Below are 18,788 nucleotides of genomic sequence, written 5' to 3'. Positions count from 1 at the left end.
CGACGCGGCGTTCAAACAACCGGTCCGCCGACCGCATAGAAACAATAATTTAACATTTAAAAATAATTTAAATAACTTTTTTTTTGTGTTGTGTGCTCCTTTAATATTAATTGGGTAACTACTAACCACGGTTGTATATCTTAAACCGTGCTACTAACCAGTATAATCGTGGTATAACTGGTATAAGCACGGAATATTATCGTATTATCGTTATCAACATTAACGCTTTTCAATTTTTTTTACAACTACACGGGCCATGTGAAATTTGTTTTAATTACATATTTTGTTATCTATTTCATATTTTGATATTTGAAATTTCAATATCGTTACTCATTTGTAATTTAAAATTAAAATTGTTCAGACCTATTGAGTACCAATCACAGAATAACGTAATAAGGGTCTTAAAAATGCGTTGTTGTGTAGCTTCATGTAAGACTAATAAATCAAAAGCTACAAAAATAAGTTTATTTGGTATACCTAAAACTGATGCTTTAAGGCTTGACTGGGAGAAAGCCTTAGGTGTTTTTTTTAAAACTAGTTCTAGAGTATGTCGTGACCATTTTAAAGAGGAAGATATAATTGATACCTGGGTGTCTGGCAAAGGATTAACCAAATACACGGTAAATATTAACAGTCATAATCATTAACCAAATTGTCCAGTTAACTTATTGAATAATTCATTATAGATAAGCTTAAAAAAACCCACACTTCGCAAAGGTGCGATTCCCATTCCTATCCGCACTGCCTCACCTATATCTCAAGTAAATATTAACTAAAGAAAATCTTAAAACCAGAATAATAAAGAATTTAAATTATTATAGAATTTTGATTCAAGTGTTGCACAAGTAAAAGTACCAAAGGAATTTGAGGTATTAGTTTCAAACATTAACAATGACCATTGCTATTACTCAGGTAAAGGCAATACAACGAAAATCACATCACCATCACATGATACCTTACCTTCACCTGAAATAGAGGTATATAATATTTATACTTTATATTATTATTATTGTTATTTATAGTTACAATATTTAATAAATATTAGCTACCTAGTATTATATTAAACTGAATGTAACACATTAATTTTATAGGTACATCCAATTTCTCATTTTAAAGACATTTTAAATCAAATAGACGTATTAAATATTCCTGAAAAATGGTATTATGATAAGCATACAACCAAAAAAATAAAGATGATCAGTTTTCATAAATTGGGACCATACAGAGATGATTTTACTAGAAGCATAGAAAAACAATTAGTTTTGACTGAAGGTGAATGTTTTAATTTTAGATAATATAACATTTTTATTTTTATTCAATATGAATTCATTTTACTTGTAAAACTAAAACGATTTTCAGATTTACAATTATTACTCTTTGCTTATAACAAGAAAATCACTACATCTGACATAGGAAATATTTCTGAAGTGAATACTATTAATACATATGAAAAATTACTAAGTATACTTAAACAATTTGATGAAACTCTAGTATGTCAAGGTGCTTTACCCTCAAAACCATTTGATGATGTTAATTCTTCATATGGTTATCAATTTGTTGAATCCTATGGAATGTGGAGACATATAAAATGCTGCACAATACTAACAAAGGATAATAGCCAAAAAAGGTTGTTCATTTTAAATTTAAATAATATTATTTTCTTTTATCTATAGCTAACTATTTATAATTTTAAAATTTCAGTAATATTTGTATATGGTGTAAACGTTTGTGGTATATAATAAAAAATAGAAAGTTACGCTTGAAAAATAACCAAACAATCCGGGTATTCTTTTCTCCAAATCAGCAAAAAAAATTAAAACAAATTAAAGCTCAAAAGATGTTAATGAGAAAAAAATACTCCAGAGCAACAAAAAGAATTATTTTCCTTCAAAATAAGTTAAAAGAAATTAAAAAAAAAACGAAAGAAATCACTCAATCTAGACTTGAAGAGCTTTTAGATCAAGACAGTTTAAATATGTCAATGTATCAACCTGAACTATTATATGAATCAGATGATTAATTCTGATCATAAATTGTGCTAGAAACTTTAACCATGGCCCACACCGAGGTGCTCCACATGGCTGTATTATAGTTGTGCTAAAATATCAACTCATTTAGCTGCTACTTTTGTTGGAATGCATCCATATTTTCTTTGATATGGATTTTTATTTACATTTATTAATATGGTATGTTTATTTATCTTATGAATCCATTGTAAACTTTGTAATATATAATATGTGATATAAATATATATTTTTTATTATTAATTTAAAATTTAATTTTCAAAAATATTAAGATAAATGTATTGTAGAAGTAACAGACATTGTATCAATACAACTTCTATTGTATTTGACAACATATTTATACATTGCACAGTCAAAATCAAAATTTTTTAACGTTTTAAACCAAATGAAGTGTAATTTTATTTTGTAATACTTTAACAATTCAGGAAATACATCTTAAAACATTGATTGCCTTAGTTGATAATCAGAATAATATTTCAAGATATATCCTAAATTGCAAAAGGAACATATTTCACGTAGTAACATCCTAGGAAGAATTTGATAGGTACATAATATAGATGAATAACGTCTGACAAGACTACGGTTATAGATTCGGAGTAGATAACCGTGGATAAGACTATTAACTACAGATTTATAAAATATGATTATAAATTGTATTAGTAATTTCACTTACAAAATAGTGCAAATGTTATTTTTTTAAACTTCCAGATCCTATTGAATCTCAATGTATCTCATGATGATGAAGTCACTTAAATTATGAACCAAACAAAATTTTACAATCAGATGCAATGTTTTAAATGGTGTAGCAAGTGATTGCAATTAACTTCGCAAGGAAATTGTTACTAATTCCTATTTGTTCAAAATATATTAGATTTAGATTTGAGTTGTATTAATAACAGTTTTAACTAATAAAAATACTTAAGGTACTAACTGTAATAAGAAAAAAGTTTTAATGGAATTAAAAAATAGTTAATACTGTCATCATCTTTCTATTTAATAACTACATCTATACCAGTCGTAAGTTTATTCATAAGTTAAATTCTTGATTAAAAGTAGCAAATTTGCAAATACAGTTTTTAAATATTTTTATTGGTTGAGGTACATCAAAAAATACTTATTATTACCTATTTTATAAATGGTCAAAATAGTTTTGCTTTGCTTTTTTTACAACTAAGTTCAGCCCGAGGTTCAGCCTAAAATTGTCTATTATAAAAAAAAAGTTGATTTACCCATTAGATACCACTCCATTGATAATTGCATCAATAACTTTCAAAATGCAAATAGCTTTTATGAAAGGCTGAGCAAGAACTATAGGTACCTATCAATATATTATAATTTATATAATTTTCATATTATTGTCGATATTCTGTGAATTAACGGTTAGACTGTAAAATTCTCTGTATAATAATTAATATAATTTGAATTATTTTAATTCCACTTATATTTTGTTAGGTACTTATAGGTAAATAATATACTATATAGGTACCTAGTACTTATATTATATATATATATATTCTTTCGTGTTTTGTAAACACCGTCTGTTGTGCAGGTACTAGCCACTAGATTAGGATTTTGAATTTCCACAAATATTTTATACCTAATAAATAGTAATTAGTTTTAAGTAATTAACTAATTTGATTAAAATTGTCAATTCTTAACTATTTCTAAATAATATAGTGTCCGACGTTGATCAGTCGTAATAACCTTTAGTAGGTAACTGGGAAAAATTATATGTAGGTACAAAATTAAAAATAGATCGCACAGTTGTATACTAATGGTATTTGTAATTTTATTTCAGGTCCATTTCCCCAGCCCCCCCCCCCCCCCCAAATTGGAATTTGGAATTTTCGTTTATTCCATATGTATGTAAGTCGTTTGTAAAGGATTGTAAAGATATTTTTTTATCGAACACAGATTTTTTTTATCAAATATTGATTTTTAATGATTTTTACTTTTTAACTCCACATGGGTCTCCCAAAGTATTTTTTGTTTTTTAGGAAAACGAATTCTTTACAAACGAAAAAAATATCTTTATAATAATTAATAACCAAGCGTAGGCTAAATTTAGTTTTTTTTTTATTTATTTTTACTGCAAGTTAGAACGAAATCCATTGAATTTAGAGAAAGTTGTCGACGAATAACTCGGAAGTGAAATTAAACACGTGTGCTTAATGACGATACCTGTGCGAGACTGAGGAAACGTACGGGGATATTTCGGTCTTCGATTAACGATAAAAATTTAAAATACTATGTTAAAGATCCGTAAGGAAATTCTTGACTTGTCGTGGTGTTAGACCCGAGTGGGTCCTCCAACATGAACATAGTCGAGAGCCCACAGAGAAAATCCCTTTTTCCCTATGAGCCTATTCCAGTCCTGTAAAGAATAATTTTAAAAAGTATTTAAGATACTACTCAAATAATTTTAAAAAGTATTTAAGATACTTTTACTCAAATACTTTACAGGACTGGCCTATTCACCCCTGATCATCTACTTATATATTTGTAAAAAAATAAAACAGAAAGTGTCACAGGCGACCCTCGGAAGACATGAAAACATATTATGTATGAGCTTAGAAATATAGATTTATTATGTTGAATTTGAAGTAAATATTCTTAGTTTAAAACAAATGCTTTCATAATATTTTTAAGATAAGATTGAACATTTTTAGGAATTATATTTGTTCAAATTTTATTTTTCGGACCACAGAGAAATTTTAATAGAATAAAATATTTACATAATAGCATATATATTATATAATGGCATTGATTATACATAGTATAATACTAAGTATAATCAATGCTAATAGGTAGGTATTTTACTACGGTAGGTACGCTAATTTTACAAGCATATAATTATAATATATAAAAGTGACAAACAAATTGAACTAAAAATATAATAAAAATTATTACCTCCATAGAAAATTCGCTCGTATAACATAACCACGTATTATTATTCTGTGGTATTATCTTAATTCTTAAACCGAATTCGCGGTATAGATAATATTATTATTTATTTTGTTGTGATATCAGATTTCAGTCTGACATTTTCAGATAGTATCTAAAACCGTGGCACTGTGGCAGATGCACCGGAGTGGTCAGTGGTGCATAACTACTAACTAATATTAATTAGACGTATTTAGCTACAAAATATAAATTATAATTATAAGATTGCTAGAAATATTTTATTATAAATATAAAAGTTCAGTGACAACTTACAATCGGTTTTAGTCTACGGACCATTGTAGTATTATATAATATAGTACCATAGAACATATATTATTATGTTCTATTGTTCTTTGGCATTACAAAGTCGAAACTCGAAGTACGAGAAATAAAAATTTCTATTTTGATTCTAAAAATTATCTCACATAAAATATATAGAGGTACCTTCTATCAACATGAGTATTTTCAATTGGATTAATAAAATATTTAACATTGATACAAAACCCAAGTAAGTTGTCTCATTGGAAACTCAAATCTCTTATATCTACATAATAGGTATTATATAGTAATTTTTTTTTTTTAGTTCAGATCTTCCTTCACAATTTCAACTACCTATCGAAAGTGCTGAAAATATTAATGCCGAAATACATAATTTAGAATTTGATGATTTTTCTGGTAATTATTTTACACATTAGGTAGGTACCTACTGCTTTAATTATGTTTAATGATATAATAAAATCTATAGATTCATTCAATAGAAGAAACCAATTTGAAAATGATAGGAATATGTTTAATCTTGAAGATATCTTTAGACTGATGGAATTAGAATTTCAAAATGTACAAAATCATATTAAAGGATCAGATATTTCTACAAGTAAGTGTTTTATGGAGTTTATTCAAAATTCATACTACATTAATACTAATATACTATATATATATATATATATATATAGATGCCTAATATAGTATATAGTATAACATAATCACTGTTAACATTTTAAGCAGAGCTGTGACTAGGGTTTAGAAGTCATATAAACATCTATAATATTATAAATGAATTGATTTGCAGCCCTTATACTTCAATTTATATTGAAATTTCATGTATTATATTATTATTAAACATTTAAATTTATTTGAATAAATATTCATTTTGTCGTAAAATAAATTAGATTAGTTGCAATTAAAATTTTAAATGATTCTGTAATAAAAGCAGACTGATTATTTTCTTTTGACAATACATTAATGATAAACCTTACGTAAGTATTTAGTAAATGTCCTCATCTCTGATATTAAAATTGCATTTGTTTTTTATTGTTATAACTATGATCAGTATGAACACATATTGTGTAATTTACTTTGTACAACCTTTATAGATCTACTAATATATTTATAATTATTAAATTGTAAGTTGTAATACATATTATATTAAATAATATTAAATAATTTGAACTCAATATATTATATTATATCATAACAATAAATTAATAATATCTTGGTTAATATCTCAAATAGATAAAACAGAAAATAATACTACTCGTTTTGTTGTTAAAGAAAAATAACTATGCATTTATTCAAAATCAAAAATAATATATAAAACAGGCTAGGTATTAAATGTTTTTAAAAAAATACTCATCAATATTATGGTAATTTTAACAAATTATATAAAAATGTATTAAATATAAAATAATTTTACAAACAATTTTAATATATTTTACTTATTTATTATTTATTAACAAAATAAAACTTTATTCTGTTTCTTGTTATTTTTATTTAGAGTGTTGGAGCTGGTGGGTTTTTAGTACAAAAACATGTTTTTTTTTTTTTTTTTTTTTTTATATTTGTTCATTGTAACGACCTCAAGGTCTTTGACAATGCTTATCACAGGTGGGTAGTAGGGAGATCATGTGATCTATTTATCTATGTATATATCACTATATGCATGATACTACCCCCCTTCTCCAAGAGGAGACATGTGCGGTCTTCACTCCCAGTGGAGTGGGACCTAGTTGGAAACCGGATGACGCAATCGGACGACAGCACGGGAAAATGGTGACTGCGTAGAATCACACACATTTTTTTTGCACTTTGCTATGAATCGAACCGATGACTGTGTGAGTCGTAATCAACTGCGTGACCACTGCGCCACTCCGGCCCCAAAAACATGTCTTAAAAGAAATACTCGAATGACCTATAGAATAGGAATAGTAGAATTATGTTAATTTTTTTTCTATTTAAATGAAGAGAACATTCTGCAGGTCGAACAGTCTAATTTTCATAATTGTAATTATTGGAGCTAAATTATGCATTTTATCAATGCTCAGTATTTGTTATTTTTCTAGCACTATAAAAACTAAAATACAGGCTTTGATTCAGCCTACAAAAAGTTCTTATTCTTTAGATAAATATAAATTATCAATTATCTAAATCTGATATATCAATGAGACTGGAGAGTTTTACCTGAAAGTCATTTTTCTTGATATAATACACTGTATCATCCCCCCTCCTAAATAAGTACTATACAGTTGGTGATAGACTAAACATTTATTTTCATTGGCTACGTCAAAAAGTGTAATGAAAATATAAAAAAATATATTAGGAGACTATTTGCTATATTCCTTAAGAGGACTTCCCACCCACATGTGTCGTTTCCATTCATACATACATACGACATAGACAAAACGCGTTAACGCAGTCTGAATAGAACTCACTCAATTTTTGTTCAAGAGTAAAAAAATCTATTATATAATTGTATTGTGACAATATTTCTTAGGGCAAGTTTTTGCGTTTTTTCTATTATACCCAATATAATGTTTGTTATATCGTTTAGAAATAGAAAAAATTTCAACATTTTTAAAATACCTTGAACTTTTCAAAATTTAAATTTAAAAAAAAAAATGCAACGACGCCCTCAGAAATATTGTCACAATTCAATTTTATAATAGGTGTTTTTACTTTAGAGCCAAAATTGAGAGAATTCTACTGAAACTGCGTAAACGTGTTTTGTGTATGTCGTACGTGTGTAAGACAGAGACTACACATGCGGGTGTGACGTCCTCTTAATGTTATTTTAAATATTAAGTATCTTTCATTCAGAATAACCAATGTGTATTTATATTTCAGTTCCAATTAGTCAATCAACAAACAAAGAAGACTTAACTGGTATACCAAAAAAAAATTTTATAGCACAAAGTACCTTCCTTAATCCTAGGTAAATAACCTTTAATTTTTATTTACTATTGATTGTATACAAAATAGAACGTTATATTTTAGTCCAGCTTCAAGGCCTTTGAACAAACCATCAATGAACATAACAATAAAGAATTCAGGATCACAATATTTTGAAAAGGTTTGAGACATCTAATTCACTCAAATTTAAAATGTTTGTTATAGATAATAAGTTCCAATTTTTATATTTTATTTTCTATTATCTAACATTTTTTTGTTCTAACTATTAATAATTACAGCAGAGCTTGCTCTAACGTGCTCTTCAAATTAAAAGCGCAGGTTTAATTTACATTTTGTGCAGCTCATAAAATATACTAGGCTTTATGTCTATGAGTTGATAACATATCTATTTAGTACTCAACGCCAATCTCAACATAAGTATAAGTTCATTGCATAATACAGAAGCCATGCAACTGTAAATCAAGAAATATTGTGTTTTCTTCAAGAATTTTTAAAACTGATTTTTAATTGATTAGAATCTTCATTCAATTTATAAACAATTTGTTCTTTTGTCACCACATACAAGATATCAATAAATATATTGGTGAAGACATAGTTAAAGACATTATTTTTAGGCAAATATTTTTACTTCTATTAAACAAATAGGGGTGTTCGGTTCTAAAATGTTCTTAGCACAAGCTCTGAATTACAAGTGTTAAAAAAAAAAATGTAAAAATATGAATCAAAAGAAATTAGTATTTTTAAATATATTCCAACATTAATAATTATTCTTTAAATTATGTTTAAAGTATTATTAACTATTAAATAGTATAACAAATAAGTTATGTATTCATTAGGCAATCTATTGAAGTGTCTAAACACTTTGTTTTGGATTTGTTTAACTTAGTGCCTACTTTAATTCATAAAAAATTGAATTTTAAATAAGAAATTAATTAGTTAAAACTTTTATAAGTATTGTTAGTTTAGATGATCTGAGTAAAATACTTCACAAAACGTTCCATATCTATAGACAAAATTAGATTAGCGAGAGTAGATACTTAATAATATAGAAACAATACTACCAAATACACAGGCAAATATATAATACTAGCATGTTGTTTGTAGGAAATAATAATAAGAGTTCACTCAAAAAAAAAAAAAAAAATGCCTTATTTATAATAATTAAATAATGTTTAATTTGTAGTACGGCTGGTCGTCTTCGAGGTCGTCTTATGTATCTAAAAACTGGAATGGCAGAATAATTGAAAAAGAAACATGCACCAATCAATTAAAAGATGGAATTACTGAAACAGTTATTACTATGAAAGATGGAAACAAAAAATGCGTAGAAACAATAACAGAAAATTCAAAAACTGGAGAAAAAATTGAAAATTTACAATTATCCAACTTGGACCAAAGTAATTATTTAATACAACTCTATATAGTTATATGTAACTACTTAATTTCACTTTCTTTTTTTTTTTTATTAAAATACAGATGAAATGAATGAATTAAAAAACCAATTTTCAAAATTCTAATTGCGTGAAAAATTTCTGATGGTCGGACACAAAAATCTAGTGATTTTCAAAACAGAATTGAATCTTTGATTTGGGAAAAATATTATTATGTTATTAACATATAGTTAAATAAATTACTATAATACTATAACAGTTAAAAATTACAATATATTATTACGAAAGTTAAAAATTAAATATTTGTTCATATTTTTATTTTTGACCTTTGAAAATTTCAATACAAACATTTTGATTTCAAATTAATCTCCAACACAAACCCTTTAATAAAAAATATGGACTTCCTTTCTAATCCTAATAAATCCTCCTTGTTGGATAAATAAAATCTCGATTTGTTAAAAATATAGAATATAAATAATTTAATGAGGTATTGCCAATAGCCAATAGGTAAATTAAATTGGTAACTTTTTTGTTATGTGAGTCATCCGGGCACTGGTAAATTATCTTAACCCCCTCTAACCAATTTCATTTAACAAAATATCCAATAATTTGTATCCACTTGTACCCATTTCTCTTGTATATAATTTCAAATCTCCTGTCTCTATGCTGTCTAACCTCTAAACGTTCTGTAACAACTTACAGATCTGTATTATTATGATGTTCTTTAACTTATGAAAAAAAAAAAATATATATATTATTAAACTTCAGAGACACTACTGAGTACTAGCTCTAGAAGTTGGGAGTATATCGGCCAAATGAAAAATTAAATATCAAACACACCAGTTCAGAACTGTTACAATATGATATATCCTAATACAAATAAATACTATCATTTTGCTAAATGTTATGTGTAAAAGTCAGTGCCAAAAAAACCGCAGGGGCAGCCGGGGCAATTCCCCTGTATAGGGCCGCTAATCGTTGGCTCAGGGGGCCCCGGCAGCGCCCAGCATCTATTTTAAATTTTTAAATAATTGCATTGTGATCTATGTTTAAATCAAATCATATAATATATTATGCTATCTAATTTGTTGTCGAAGAACGGGGCCCTATTTATCCATAATAATTGCTGTAAAATTATATTATTATAGTGTTTTATTATTATTGAGTTACTTTTATGTGTGGATAGCTTTAATTAATATTTATTATAAAAAAATAACACTAAAAGTGTAATTATATTTTAATAACAATACACTGGTCACTGCTGGGTAGCGGGCCCTCACATTATATTTTTAGGCTTACATTGACTTTGTCCGGGGCCCCAAGAATTCTAATTGCGGTACTGGTAAAAGTAATACGTTGCTACTAATAATAAATGAGTAATAACAATAAAAAATGTAAAATCAGGTGTGGTGATTGTGTGACTTAAACGTTACCTACCTAGTTTTAAATTTGCAGTAATCGGGACGCTACTGGTTTTTGGTAGCAAGCTAACAGCTACAGCTACTCCCCTAAAAAAGTAGCTTGTTATCGCTATCACTACTTTTTTTTTAAATGTAGTGCAATGCTTCCATAGCTTATAGGTCTATGAATGAAGCACTTTGTTAGTCGGATGGTACATAAATATTTTAATAATAATTACTATTATTATGTATACCTACTGTAATAGGTTACAAAATATTAATACCTATAGTTAATACACTCACAAGATTATCAATTTTAATAGTTAATACTCTCAAGTCTCAATTGTTACTTATTTGATCATATTTTATTGGAGTTATATAAATCATAAAAAGCAATATGTATATTATTAACTAATTTGATTCAAGGGCGGACAGGGAATAAAAATTGGCCAGGGGAAACAGAAAATTCGGGCTAATAATAAAATATTTATAAGTTATCGGCCCAAATTCATTCAAGGAGCCCAAATTTTCGGTAGACCCAGGTGCCCAGGTGAGGATTGCCCACCCCACCCTAGCCAGTCTGCACATGAGTATCTACATGGAAATCTACGATTACTTCTGAGACAAAAATTTAAACATAAACATTTTTATGTATATACAAAGAGCAAAGGCAAACAACGACTAAAAATGGAAAAAATTGAGTACCTACCTGTTTTTTAGGACAATAAAAATGCTTAGATTTTCTTCAGCAGTATCTTTTCTGATAGGAAAGTGAATCTAGTTGGTACTTTGGGGGGGGGGGGGGTCTAAAGTAAAATAATTCCTAATAGTTTTCGAAAGCGCATGGAAAAATTAATGAAAAACGGGAATTTTTTACGCAAAATCTGTTTTCAAGAAAATCGATTTTGGTTTTTAGTGCAACTCTAAAACAAAATGACCGTAGGTACATGAAATTTTGACTGCATTTTTATATTAGCATTTTCTATACACCATAACATTTTCCAAATATTTTGACTTATTTTAAGCTGTTTACGGATATTTTCAGTTTCCATTTTTTTTAGTTTTTTTTCTAATAATATCAATAACATTTTATTTGTTGGTTAAAAAAGCTTGAAAATTTAATAGAAGGTTCCTAGTATATCGTTTCAAAGGCAGTTGAATAAAATTAAAAATCCATAGTCACAATTTTTTTTTATAAGCATCTAAAGTTCAAATATTAACAAAATACGTAAAAATGACGAAAATTTGCAAATTATTTTAAGTTAGAAATTCATGAAAATTTTCTTTTTAAATCTAAATATTATATCTTAATCGGTAGACCCAGGTGCCCAGGTGAGGATCGCCCACCCCCACCTTAGCCAGTCTGCCCATGAGTACCTTATGTCGTAAACTTCATTCAGTGCAACTGCAAGTTGCCAAATGTCAAGGGGTTGTCCTGGAAATCTTCGACGTCTCATCTTTCTCTCATTCACATATATAGAATACGCATTAATGACGTATATATATAGTCGTATATATTATATACGTATGCATGTAGTTTGCAAGCGAATCGAACGTACAATAGGCATATACATATTATATGTTTAGTTTCGTGTTATACTGTAAATAACATTGCTGAAATATTTTATTATTAACTAGCTGCCTGACTTTCCTCCGGAAGAAATGATTTTTTTATAATTTAATTTAAAAACATAAGACTATTTTTTGGCTATACAAATAATATAATATAATTACATATTGTAGTTATTGTTATTGCTAATTTCTGAAAATGATATATCCTACATTTTGAATTCAACCACTGGAGTGGTAAATTGCAAGGCTGGGCAAGTTAACTATTTTTTTTAACTCGTTAAGTTAAGTTAATTTGGAAAAATGTAAGTTAAGTTTAAAGTTAAAAGTTACTTTCCTTTTTTATTTAACTTGTTAAAGTTACAAGTTAGTTGGAAAAAATAACTTAACTTAGTTAAAAATAATTTACTTTTTTTTTTCATATAAAACTTATAATTACACCATTTACACCTCATGTTAAAGATCTACAAATAACATAATATTATAATGTAGGTCTTTATATCTTAAAAAAATGTATTTTGTTGTAAGTACTTATAAATTATGAAATCCAACAAAATAATTAAATTATTTGTATATTTTATTTTTTTACCTAAAAGTCCACTGGGAGTGAAGACCGCACATGTCTCCTCTTGGAGAAGGGGGGTAGTATCATGCATATAGTGATATATACATAGATAAATAGATCACATGATCTCCCTACTACCCACTTGTGATAAACATTGTCAAAGACCTTGAGGTCGTTACAATGAACAAATATAGAAAAAAAAAAAAAACCTAAAAGTTTTCCAAAGTGATGGTAAAACTTTTAAATTTTACTTTGTTATTACCAACTATGAACTAAATATTAATAATCAAATTAATTATAAAAGTATATAATTTAAGGTGATTATAAAATGAATTAACGAGTTAAGTTATAAGTTACTTTAAAAAAAAGTAATTCGTTAAGATAGAAGTCACTTCTTAAAAAAAAGTAACTCGTTAAGTAACTTAGTTAAAAGTAACTTAACTTTTTAACTCGTTAATGCCCAGCCTTGGTAAATTGTATTCTTTTTATTATAGAATAGAGATAAGGTAGAAAAATATGTAACAATAAATTATTTGTTCAATGAATCATATATATTTCAAATGGAAAAATGCAAGTGCAAACAAACAAATAAATAAATAATTATTAATAATAATAATAATAATAGCAATAATAAATAAACAATCAAACCGGTTTCCTTCGTCTCCAAAATCTAGTTAGATTCTTATATATATAGATAGATAACTTACCTCTTTTGGTAATTTTTACATGCTTTTCTTTAACTCGCAATGTTTCATTCATTCATTCATTTCTGTTGTCATCAAATCTTGCGAGTTCAATTTAAGTCACTTCTACATGACCTAGGAGGCTCAAATTTTGTATGGAGGTCTAGGGTCGGTGACAATACATGACCCAGTTGTCAATTCTTGACCTTGACAACCAGATCGTCGATGACGGGTGTACCTGGAGGTCATCTCCAGAGGCGCAACAAAAAAAAAAAAAAAAGGGCGCAAAAGACCGATTGAGATATTATTTTATATTTAGATTATACGCAAAATTGTTTTCAATTTATGTGCCTATGTTTATAAAATAATATGACGTTATAATAATGTACCGAGCAATAATTTGATATTTTAAGAACTGTTGGACGTTGGCGGCCGATAATGTGTTTTTATTTAAAGTTTGTGTATAGTGTATATTTATTAGGTGAATATTACAGATAAAAATAGGATATTAATAATATCACCGAGACACAGAATAATATTATTATAGAAAGGAAACCAACACCGGGAACGCCTTTTTATAACTGGTCAAGCTGGAACTGGTAAAACTTTCTTGTTACACCAACTTAAAAATCTTATCAATCGATGTTACGCTAAACAAGCAGTAAAGGTTTGCTCCTTAACAGGCGTTGCTGCACGGTTAGTGGGAGGAAGAACCTTGCATAGTGCATTAAAGTTGCCAGTTCAAAAATATGGCAGAATTGTATTGTCCGTTGCTAACGGGAAATTGGCTTAAAATTATGAGACAACAATGGAAAGATACAGTTTTTTTTATAGATGAAATCTCAATGGTGCCGTACGAAATGTTATGTATGATTGACTCACGCTTGAAACAACTAAAAAATAATGAAGATTTTTTCGGAGGAATAAATATTTTGGTATTAGGAGACTTAATGCAGTTACCTCCAGTTAGAGCTTCTCAAGTTTTTCAACAACCTGAACGTATGATTCCAGCTACACGTCTTTGGGGATTGTTTTCGCTTGTCGAATTGACAGAAAATATGAGACAACAAGGAGATCAAACATTCATTGATATATTAAATGCATTGAGAGTTGGAGAGCTGATGCAAAGCCAAATTGAAATATTGATAAACAAACAAAGCACTGACACGGATGGAGAATTTGCACTTGAGAAGGCCTTAAGGATCTACCCAACTAATGACCAAGTTAACAATCATAATCAAAAAGTGCTTAATTATTTCAAAAGCAAAGGTGTCAAGATGTGGAAAATCAAAGCACAAGATAAATTAGTGGATTCGACAAGAAAACTTAATAATGACAATACCATTGACTCTATTATTCCTAAAGATAACGACAAAACTGGAGGTTTGCCAAAGGAAATCGAAATTTTCGTAGGAGCTAAAGTTATGCTTAGAACCAATTTAAATGTATCTCAAGGACTTGTAAATGGTGCAATAGGAAATATCACAGAGATTAACTGGCCCAATTTTACTAGAGATCAACTTTATGATGAATGTATACCAACATCAATTCGCGTCGAGTTTGGAAGAGATGGTATCAATAAAATCGAGCCCATATCTATTCAGTTTTCTGCGATGCGCAGTTATGGTACTGCTGAGCGTAGAATGTTGCCAATAATTTTGTCATGGGCAGTAAACCGCACACAAGTTACATGGCTCCACCGTCGATCATGCTGTCGTTTATCTTGGACCAAGGCTCTTTAAAAAAGGACAAGCTTACGTTACTCTTAGTAGAGTGCTAGTAAATTACATTCATGCCGAACTTCCCGACTAGGCTTTGAAACATCCGCATAAGGCGATTCTTATTAATGGAAGGCCAGTTCTAATATGTACAATGTACATGATCACTCTACCCTGCAATATTACCAATAATAAAATATTCAATCTCATATCAATCTCCTACATCTCAATCACAGTCACACATTACCGAACTTCTGGTCCCTCTCAATGCTTCAAATTCCAAAACATCAGCCACTCATCAGCAAACTGCAAACTGAAGAGAATAATTGTCTCCGATTTAGATAATTTAGATATAGATAACACGAATTGTACTTAGCATATTTCAACGTTTTTACCTATTAAATGCATATTTAATGAATATTTGTAGTTGAATAGTGCATATTATTATTTATAGCACATATATTTGTTTTTCGTCGTATTTTCACGATCACAGCCAAATAATATCGATAATATTACGACCAGTCTTTATTGCCAAAAATAAGATGACATACTTATATTATTATTATATTAATATATATACGGGGGACGGAGTGGCCGAGCGGTGTAAGGTGTCTGTTGCAACGTGCACCGTCGCTGGTTCGAATCTCGGTCACGGGCGGCAATTCTCTCCGGGCAGTCACGGTGTCTGTAGTGAGAGGCTGCCATTCCCCACCCGGACATGGCAGATGCCTATACAGGTGCCCACTAGAAAAATTCTGCCAAACTAACAAACACACATGTTTAAACCTGCAGTACCCTCCCCCACAGTTAATAACCACACAATGACCTGAGTTGCTGCGGTTTAATTAATAAAAAAAAAAAATATAGATAGGTACATTCGTTGTACATATGATGGAGTTCAAGTGTTCTACAGAAGCCGATCAGGGCTAATATTTTATAGATTGAAGATGTTAGTGAAGATGACAAAATACATTTTTATACTTTTAAAACCCTTTTAAATCTTTTTTATTACTTAATTAATGAACACTTATTTTTTTACATAATTTTAAATAAAATGTTTTCGATTCAATTTTATAAGTGTATATTTCATAGCATATTACAGCATTTTCAGAAGCATATTTTAAGGACTTTTTGTGCATATAAATCCGGTCCTTATTAAATAATATCACTTAAAGCAATATAAACCATTCGTGATACGGACATACCGAACCCGTCGACCGGCTCCTCGCACGACAACCCGACCGAAATCATATGTTCCACCATTTTATAAATCCTTGCCGCGCACATGGTTCATAATTAATGGGAACAATAAACGCCTACGGCCCGCATAACGTAGGAATCAATTTGTTGTGGGTTTTCTGTCCCCCAAAGTCTATAGTTTTGCTTGTTTACAAATCCACTCATATGAAAATGAGCTTCATCGCTAAAAATGATCTTGCTCGCAAAATCAGCATCATCAACTTGCATATTGTGAAACCACTCAACGAACGTCTGCGTTTACCGTGATCACCAGCTTTGAGCTCCTGAGTAAGTTGGAGTTTATATGGGTGTAAATGCAAATCTTTTTTCATGAATCGGTATAACGAACTCAGCGGTATCGCCAACTGTTGTGATCGTCAACGAAGAGATGTCGTTGGACTGGTTAAAACACTGTTAAAAACAATTGCTTGATTCAAAGGTGATCTGCGACTGCGTTGACGCGTTGGAAGTTTTGACATCTTGCACTGAGCCAGTTTGTTTGAACTTTAACATCAATCGAACTGTTGACTCATTAGGAGCCTCATTTCGACCCATAATCTGTCTAAGATGGCACCGGATGGCACACTGTTTCAGCATAACTTTCACTATGGCAATAAAAAAATCTTAACAACTAAAACGCGTTCTTGTAAACTCAGTCGCAACATGGTTACAAACAGTACGTTAGAAACAAGCGAAATAAATCAAAATAAAATTGAAAATTTTATCGTTAAGACCTTTACCGCGTTTTATTGCGGAGAGTTTATAAATAACAATGCTAAAAGAAAAAGGTAAGCCAACACAAAAAACAAAAAATACCGGGCAAATTAAATCCGGCGTTCATAATGAAACACCCTATATTTAATAATTGAGAATACTAGTTTAATAGCTGTTACAATTTGATTCTATTCAGTACTGGATCGAAAAGATTAAAAATAATAAATTAATAATATACACAAGCCTAAACTATAATCATAATATTTAAAACAGTTATCAGCATTGATTACACATGCCTCAGGTCATGATATAAAATTCATAGTGTCTAGTAATGAAATATGTAATTTATTTGTTGATTACAAATATAAGAATATTTTTTACAAGCTAAATTTCGAAAAATAAAATATAATTGTGCATTTTATTTTATTTATAGTATTAGATTCTAATGTCTATTGGTTCAATAATATTAATAAATAACAGTAGGTATAAATAACTTAATCTATTTTATAGGTTTTAAGAAGTTTTTTATTTTTATTTTATAATATTACTAGTAATATTATATTTCAATAGGTACATATTATGTTTTTAAATTGGAATAATATTTGATTTAAGGTATATAATTTACAAACTGTGTGTTTAATAATGTTTGATTTAAGTTTTCGATTATTTTTGTCGTTGTTTTATTAATAATAACTATAATTTAAAATGCGTAAATAATATATAATACTTAAGTTCTTATTATTTGGAAATAAAAATTGACATTCTCCAAATAGTTTTAAGGAATAACTTAAAAATAAATAATATACAATATTATAGCAATAATTGGTTATTGTTGAATAAAGTTATTTTTATGTATTTTTATTTTATTTACCTTTTAAAATAATTTAATGGTAAAGAAACACAAAAAAAAAAAAATTATACATATTATAATAGGTAATTACATGTAAAAATGAGCAACAAAAATAAGCGAATACTAACTTAATATTAATGAATCACACAACAATGACATATTTTGAATTGGCCCCTGGGAATAAATTAAAATTTAAATAAAGACAAATAATACACAATAATAAATTGTAATTAACTTAGTATAAGTACTAAGTGAATTACTGTAATTAGATTTACTTTAATATCTATAGAATTATTGCAATATTAAAAATTTAATTTATCATCTTAACAAAATAATCCTTCTGGTTCCTTAAAACTAAAATGTTTATTTTTAAGCCTGTAAATGGCTAAAATAGGAAACATGATGTCAACAAATTCTTATAAATATTTATGTCCATTACTAGTTGATGAAAAATTAACATAGATATATGAACACTAAGTTGAAGTTATAATAATATAGCCAAACCA

At 28.4% G+C, this 18,788-nt stretch overlaps 3 protein-coding genes across 6 annotated transcripts; all 3 read left to right on the top strand.

Annotated features, from left to right (window-relative positions):
• The first annotated feature begins 247 nt into the window (after positions 1-247).
• On the top strand, positions 248-2,943 carry LOC100574211. Of its 3 annotated transcripts, XR_001679358.2 has the most exons (7): positions 253-620; positions 687-761; positions 822-977; positions 1,092-1,272; positions 1,360-1,627; positions 1,702-2,186; positions 2,733-2,943. XR_001679358.2 is itself a non-coding variant. In XM_016803746.2 (6 exons), the coding sequence occupies exons 1-6, from the start codon at positions 408-410 to the stop codon at positions 1,585-1,587; spliced, it is 789 nt and encodes a 262-aa protein (XP_016659235.1). In that variant the 5' UTR covers positions 248-407; the 3' UTR covers positions 1,588-1,589. The 3 variants fall into 3 exon arrangements, 2 of the variants coding, with proteins under 2 accessions (XP_016659235.1, XP_003243949.1); XM_016803746.2 differs by lacking the exons at positions 1,702-2,186; positions 2,733-2,943 and having other exon boundaries at positions 248-620; positions 1,360-1,427; positions 1,492-1,589; XM_003243901.4 differs by lacking the exon at positions 2,733-2,943 and having other exon boundaries at positions 1,702-2,267.
• A 2,117-nt stretch (positions 2,944-5,060) lies between these two features.
• Positions 5,061-9,811, top strand: LOC100167786. 2 transcript variants are annotated; one of them, XM_016803747.2, is made up of 8 exons: positions 5,061-5,125; positions 5,408-5,475; positions 5,551-5,642; positions 5,713-5,841; positions 8,088-8,175; positions 8,223-8,313; positions 9,337-9,550; positions 9,630-9,811. In XM_016803747.2, the coding sequence occupies exons 2-8, from the start codon at positions 5,423-5,425 to the stop codon at positions 9,668-9,670; spliced, it is 708 nt and encodes a 235-aa protein (XP_016659236.1). In that variant the 5' UTR covers positions 5,061-5,125; positions 5,408-5,422; the 3' UTR covers positions 9,671-9,811. The 2 variants fall into 2 exon arrangements, with proteins under 2 accessions (XP_016659236.1, XP_008182244.1); XM_008184022.3 differs by having other exon boundaries at positions 5,082-5,475; positions 8,238-8,313.
• A 4,699-nt stretch (positions 9,812-14,510) lies between these two features.
• Positions 14,511-15,503, top strand: LOC103309181 (ATP-dependent DNA helicase PIF1-like). The gene has a single exon (XM_008184025.1). It carries the CDS (start codon positions 14,511-14,513, stop codon positions 15,501-15,503), a length of 993 nt encoding a protein of 330 aa, XP_008182247.1.
• Positions 15,504-18,788: the final 3,285 nt, after the last annotated feature.

This window comes from Acyrthosiphon pisum, chromosome A1 (assembly GCF_005508785.2).
Source record: "Acyrthosiphon pisum isolate AL4f chromosome A1, pea_aphid_22Mar2018_4r6ur, whole genome shotgun sequence".
NCBI classification, from domain to species: Eukaryota; Metazoa; Arthropoda; class Insecta; order Hemiptera; family Aphididae; genus Acyrthosiphon; species Acyrthosiphon pisum.
This window is presented reverse-complemented; position numbering and strand designations above follow the sequence as displayed.

What these genes read in the sequence shown, in the direction of transcription:
- LOC103309181 (XM_008184025.1), top strand. Translation starts at nt 14,511, where the DNA reads ATGGCAGAATTGTATTGTCCGTTGCTAACGGGAAATTGGCTTAAAATT.
- LOC100167786 (XM_016803747.2), top strand. Translation starts at nt 5,423, where the DNA reads ATGAGTATTTTCAATTGGATTAATAAAATATTTAACATTGATACAAAA. An exon ending in AACATTGATACAAAACCCAA is followed by an intron (nt 5,476 to 5,550) that starts GTAAGTTGTCTC and finishes TTTTTTTTTTAG; the next exon opens with TTCAGATCTTCCTTCACAAT. An exon ending in GATCACAATATTTTGAAAAG is followed by an intron (nt 8,314 to 9,336) that starts GTTTGAGACATC and finishes TTTAATTTGTAG; the next exon opens with TACGGCTGGTCGTCTTCGAG.
- LOC100574211 (XM_003243901.4), top strand. Translation starts at nt 408, where the DNA reads ATGCGTTGTTGTGTAGCTTCATGTAAGACTAATAAATCAAAAGCTACA. An exon ending in AAGGATTAACCAAATACACG is followed by an intron (nt 621 to 686) that starts GTAAATATTAAC and finishes AATTCATTATAG; the next exon opens with ATAAGCTTAAAAAAACCCAC. An exon ending in ACAATTAGTTTTGACTGAAG is followed by an intron (nt 1,273 to 1,359) that starts GTGAATGTTTTA and finishes AACGATTTTCAG; the next exon opens with ATTTACAATTATTACTCTTT.